The 5,311-nt window shown below is 33.8% G+C and overlaps 1 protein-coding gene across 1 annotated transcript; it reads right to left on the bottom strand.

Moving 5' to 3' along the window:
- Window positions 1-1,391: 1,391 nt before the first annotated feature.
- LOC132743365 (uncharacterized) lies at window positions 1,392-4,869 on the bottom strand. Its single transcript, XM_060731881.1, has 3 exons — window positions 4,255-4,869; window positions 2,606-2,764; window positions 1,392-1,733 (listed from the first exon to the last, which is right to left on the bottom strand). The coding sequence occupies exons 1-3, from the start codon at window positions 4,813-4,815 to the stop codon at window positions 1,467-1,469; spliced, it is 987 nt and encodes a 328-aa protein (XP_060587864.1). The 5' UTR covers window positions 4,816-4,869; the 3' UTR covers window positions 1,392-1,466.
- Window positions 4,870-5,311: the final 442 nt, after the last annotated feature.

The following is a 5,311-nucleotide window of genomic DNA, read 5'->3' as shown; positions in this document are numbered from 1 at the left end:
GAGCGAAAACACTCTAATTAGCGCCCTCGCTTATAAGCGTGTTTTCGCTCCGCAACCCCCCGCTGGGTGTCGACTTTTCGTTTTGCGGGGTCTCAGGACGAAAACATGCTAATAAGAGGGGTCGCGCGGCAAAGTTTTAATTATTAATTTTCGCCCGCGCCCTCGCTAATTAGCGTGTTTTCTTCCCGCAACGCCACCGTTTTATTTCTAAAACCTCGCTCTGCGCCCCCGCGGGGCGATGTTTTATTTGTTAAAATTTGCCCATTGACCTCGCTAATAAGTGTGTCTTTGCTTCGCGCCCCCGCCGTTTTAACTTGTTAATTCTCAACTTTTCGCTTGGCAATGTCGCGGGACAAAAACATGCTAATTAGCGGGAGCGCGTCGAAGTTTTATTTATAAAACTTCGCCACACGACCCCGCTGTTTAGCGTGTTTTCGTCCTGAGACCCCGCCGTTCTATTTCTTAAATCTCGCTCTGCTTAAACTTCGCCCCGCGCCCTCACTTATTAGCGTGTTTTCGCTCAGCGCCCCCGCAATTTTAACTTGTTAATTTGTTAATTTTCGACTTTTAGCTTGGCGGGGTCGCGGGCTAAAACACGAATGGCACAAATCAGCCCCCATAGGCTAGGGACTACATGTATATGCAGCTGGAATGTTTTCTCCCTCGATTATATAGTTAACAAAGCGTTTAAAAGCAACAATAAACAAGAAATGTCAAAAGACACATAAGCCCCTTTGCACATTATGTTTCCTTAGATACGGTATGCAAATAAACTAGTTTTAGGTCGGCCGAGTATCTTTTTTATTTAGAGACTTCTTGTATACTAGTGTAAAAACAAATTTACGTGTAATTATTTGCGTATATACAAATACAGTGTTAAAGCTCGCTCATGTTAGCGTATCCCTAGAGGCGTGACAATGAAAAATGTCTCTTGTAAACTGTTTTTTATTTTTGACATGTGCACATGTTAAATTGGATTTACTGTTCGTGTAGATTTGATACTAAATAAATTGAACTTGTTCCATAAAACAATATTATGCTCTTCAGACTCACACATAATATTATTTTTATTCAACTCATTTAGTTGATTTATTACTGGAATTATCACACGTTTAATATCCTTTATTTAGTATTATATAAACGAGATGCAATATCTTCGAGTACAATAAAAATTTGATCCTCAGAAACGAAAACGAGGCTAGATGATGTATAAAATGGATTTGATACGCGATTTTTCTTTGGAAAATAAAAGCGATGCTAGATAGATTATAATATGAATTTGATACAGATTTTTGGACCCGAGAATGAATTTATAAGATCTAATAATGATTGGATAATTTTGGAATGTCACGTGGGGCAAGGTTACGTTTGAGTGGTTATAATTTATAAAGTGTGAAGTTAAAAATACGTTGTTTATTTGAAATGGAAAACTACTAGTAATTTAGCCATGTGATAACAATGTTATTTCACTCACTTTTTCTGTTATTCATATATTCTTCATCTTTCCCGTCTTTATATGCTGTCTTCAGTCTTTTCCGTAATTCCTCTTCATATTCGGACAAATTCTTTCGTTTTCTGTTACATTCTTCATTTAGTATGTTTATCGCATCTAGTTTATTTCTGTCAGTTTGTTCATCTAATCCAGCCTTTATCTTGTCCTGAAGTGCTTTTACAACATCGTCTATTGCTTTCTTTCTATCATCTTTACCAATGACTAGAGTGTCATTTTCTAGCTGTAATTATAAGGAAAAAATACTATATCAATAAAAAAAAATAATGTCAGTTAATTATTAAGTGTACATTATAATGAAATATTGTATCTACATTGCTTTATTTAACAAACACGTGTGCAATGTTTGTCATCACTGATAATTATGTAAATTGTATGCTGATCTAAATTAAGAAAGTGTATAAAGCAAATATATTCCACCTGTAGTAAACAAAAATAGCGTTGGAAATTTAAAATGAATACAAATGTACTTCCAAAATACATTTATTATGAAAACATGTTTGTATATTTTCTTACGGCAAAGCGGTTAAAACTGCATATTATTATTTTTTTAATAACACGGGCGTTGCCAGGCATGCCTGTGACTGTTTACAGACAAAACGTTTTGAAATTTAGTATAAATCTTAAGCATAGCACAGTTATCACCGTGCATTTATTTGTTTGTATTTATTTGATATTCTGACTCTATTTATTTTCTTCTGGATTTTATGCGTAAAACTGAACAAAATCGCATTTTGATTAATTCTACTATGATCTAAAAGTATATTTATAAAATAAAGACATTTTTGTATATTTACTTACAAGTCATTTCAAAACGGTTTACATATATTAACAGCATACTATTCCGTTCCCGAATAGTTTATTATGTTTGTGTACAATACTCCTATTCAGTAAATTTTGTTACAACACTTCAGATAACCTAACACTACTATTCTATCACGAAAACAACATGATTTATTAAAAAAATCAATAAAAGTTTCAAAAATTCAATAAAAGTATTTTTGACTTTTACCCTTTTACTAAGATCACGCCAATTTACAATAATTCAAAATACCCTAGCCAAACGATAAAATGTTGAGCGTATTCAGATGTTACCTCTGTAAGTTTCTGTTTAGCATTCTGCGCATGCGTGTCTGAAGCTAAATATGCGGAATCAGAAAGTAGTTGCTGTAATACTTGAAAGTATTCCTGAAGATCTGTATCCTCTACTTCAAGTGTTGATGAATGCCTCAAATGTCTTCCAATTTTTCTTGCCTGGTCGACATGGAATAACAATTCTAAATTACACTTAAGTTAGATAAAGATAAACTCTAAACTGGAAAACTGTCAAAACTTTAATTGTTTATGTCTATATATCATACTATACAGTTATATTTTACCTGAAGTCTTTTAAATACAAAAATGTCGTGTTTGGTAACAAAGATTTTAACGTAAAAAATCTGGAGAAAGAGTGATCCCCTGGAAGCATTAATCGCATCGAAATTACATGAAAACAAGAGCCATGTTAACATGGCCATCCCACGCCAATTGTGTTTACTCATTGGAAGAATGTATATGTAGTAAAGCAGAATAATTCAATTTTAAGAGATCTGTTGGTAATGAAAACTGATGGCTGAAGTGATTACAGATTTAAAACCTATGTGAATACTGATGGCTGAAAATAACAAAGGGCAATAAATGAAAAATAATGCAGGGTAGGTTATCATTTTTTGGTGCTGCACTCCTCATCAATGAGATCTATCCACCTATGAAATTTCAAGTTGATACTTCTAACACTTTTTGAGATAAGCTCCGGACAAAAAGTATGAAAAATAACAAAGGGCAATAACTCAAACATTATAAAGGGTAAAGTTATCATTCTTACGCACAGCATTCCTCTTCTATTAGATAAATCCACCTATGAAGTTTTATGTTGACATCTCAAAGAGTGTTTGAATTATGCTCCACTCAGGTGAAAAATTAAGTATGATTAATAACAAAGGGCAATAACTCAAAAAATATGAAAAATAGCATCACTCCTCCTGAGTGAGATATATCCACCTATGAAGTTTCATGTTGATATCTCAAAGGCTTTTTTAGTTATGCTCTGGACAAACGTTCAGTTTGAAAATAACAAAAGGGCAATAACTGAAAAATTATGCACGGTTCCTAGCGTTATCAGTCTTTTGTGCTGCACTCCTCCTTAATGAGATCTATCCACCTATGAAGTTTCAAGTTGATACCTCAAATACTTTTTGAGATATGCTACGGACAAACATGTAGGACAGAAGGACAGACGGGCAGATGGAGACTAAGTTATATTTTGAGTTTCAGGTGAATACCTTATATAGTAAAAACTTAATGAGTTACTGTCTGGAAAAAAATAAGCATGAAAAGTAACAAAGGGTAATAACTGAAATATTATGCACGGTAGCGTTATCATTTATATGCGCTGCACTCCTCCTCAATGAGATATATCCACATATGAAGTTTCAAGTTAATACCTTTAACACTTTTTGAGATAAGCTCCGGACAAAAGTATGAAAAATAACAAAGGGCAATAACTAAAAAATTACAAAAGGAAGAGTTATCATTCTTGCACACAACATTCCTAGTCAATAAGGTCTATCAACCTATTGAGCTTTATGTTGACATCCCAAAGATTTTAAAGGGTCAGAAAAATATATAAACCCTGAAGTTAAGTACGGGGCATCTTTTTATAACTGCCACACAGTCTTCATAAAAAGTATCTAAATATTGTTTACCACTTCAAACACATTGGTCTCGTCTTTAAGGTTTTCATGTACTTTCCGCTGGAAGTCTTTGTAATTTAGGATAACGCTGATTATACCGTTGAAGTCTGTTTCTGTTGCAGATGCTTTATCTTTATACCCATCTGGGGGCATGAAGCATTTCGCCACTTCCCATGAATTACTGCACCACTGGGTAGTATCAGTGTTTTTGTATGACGGACAAGGATGCCTATGAGCTTTCTGTATTCCTAATTTGAAATTATGACATATCCTATTCGGACAGCCGGCTAGTATGTACTTTGAATTTCTGTGAAAACTGCATTGTCCACCCCCGACAATACATATACCTTTTGTAGGACACTTTACAACATTTTCCGTGCTGCAACTTGAGCATATAGTCCCACTAAAAATGCCATTGTTATAGCAAATATCATCTAAGCATTTCAATTGAAATTGTTGAATTTCATTACAAACAAAAGGTTCAAGTCCTTCTTTAGTAAACAACACAGCTAACTGACCTTTAACCCAGTTATTGTATTTCTGGTTTAACAGTTTAGGGTTATATGAAGCCATTGTTTTTCCCACTTAAAGAATTATATGTATTGTCGTGTCTTGAAATTCTGAGCTTAACCTGAAAAAGAAACATGTAAAATGTTAAAATATAGCTTTAAAATTCAAGAAACATTGTTTTACTAAAAATAAAGGTGTTATACTTTACACGACTATTACCCCAGCGGTAACTTATATTTTCCTATACCGTCCATGAACCATAAACAGGTTGCCAGCAATATTTTTAATTTTGTTGTCTTTCTATATTCTAAGTAAAATGCACACTTACCTTTGCTATTTATATATAAGTTAACGTACCTGATAAATAAAATTAGCTGCCTTAACTTCAGCCATAATATTGTAAACAACTTCTATAGCCTGGATGCGTTCCAGCGGGGTCAATTGAGTAACATTAAGTAAGTGAGTTATTATTAAGTGACATTTTAACAATGAAGAACATATGACCAGTTTAAATGAGACCTATTGGCGCGCAGGATTTATTTTCTAAAGGTTAAATATT

This window comes from Ruditapes philippinarum, unplaced genomic scaffold (assembly GCF_026571515.1).
Source record: "Ruditapes philippinarum isolate M1 unplaced genomic scaffold, ASM2657151v2 ctg8446_1_1_1_1, whole genome shotgun sequence".
Taxonomy (NCBI): Eukaryota; Metazoa; Mollusca; class Bivalvia; order Venerida; family Veneridae; genus Ruditapes; species Ruditapes philippinarum.
Note: the sequence above shows the minus strand (reverse complement) of the source record. Positions and strands in the feature narration are given on the sequence as shown.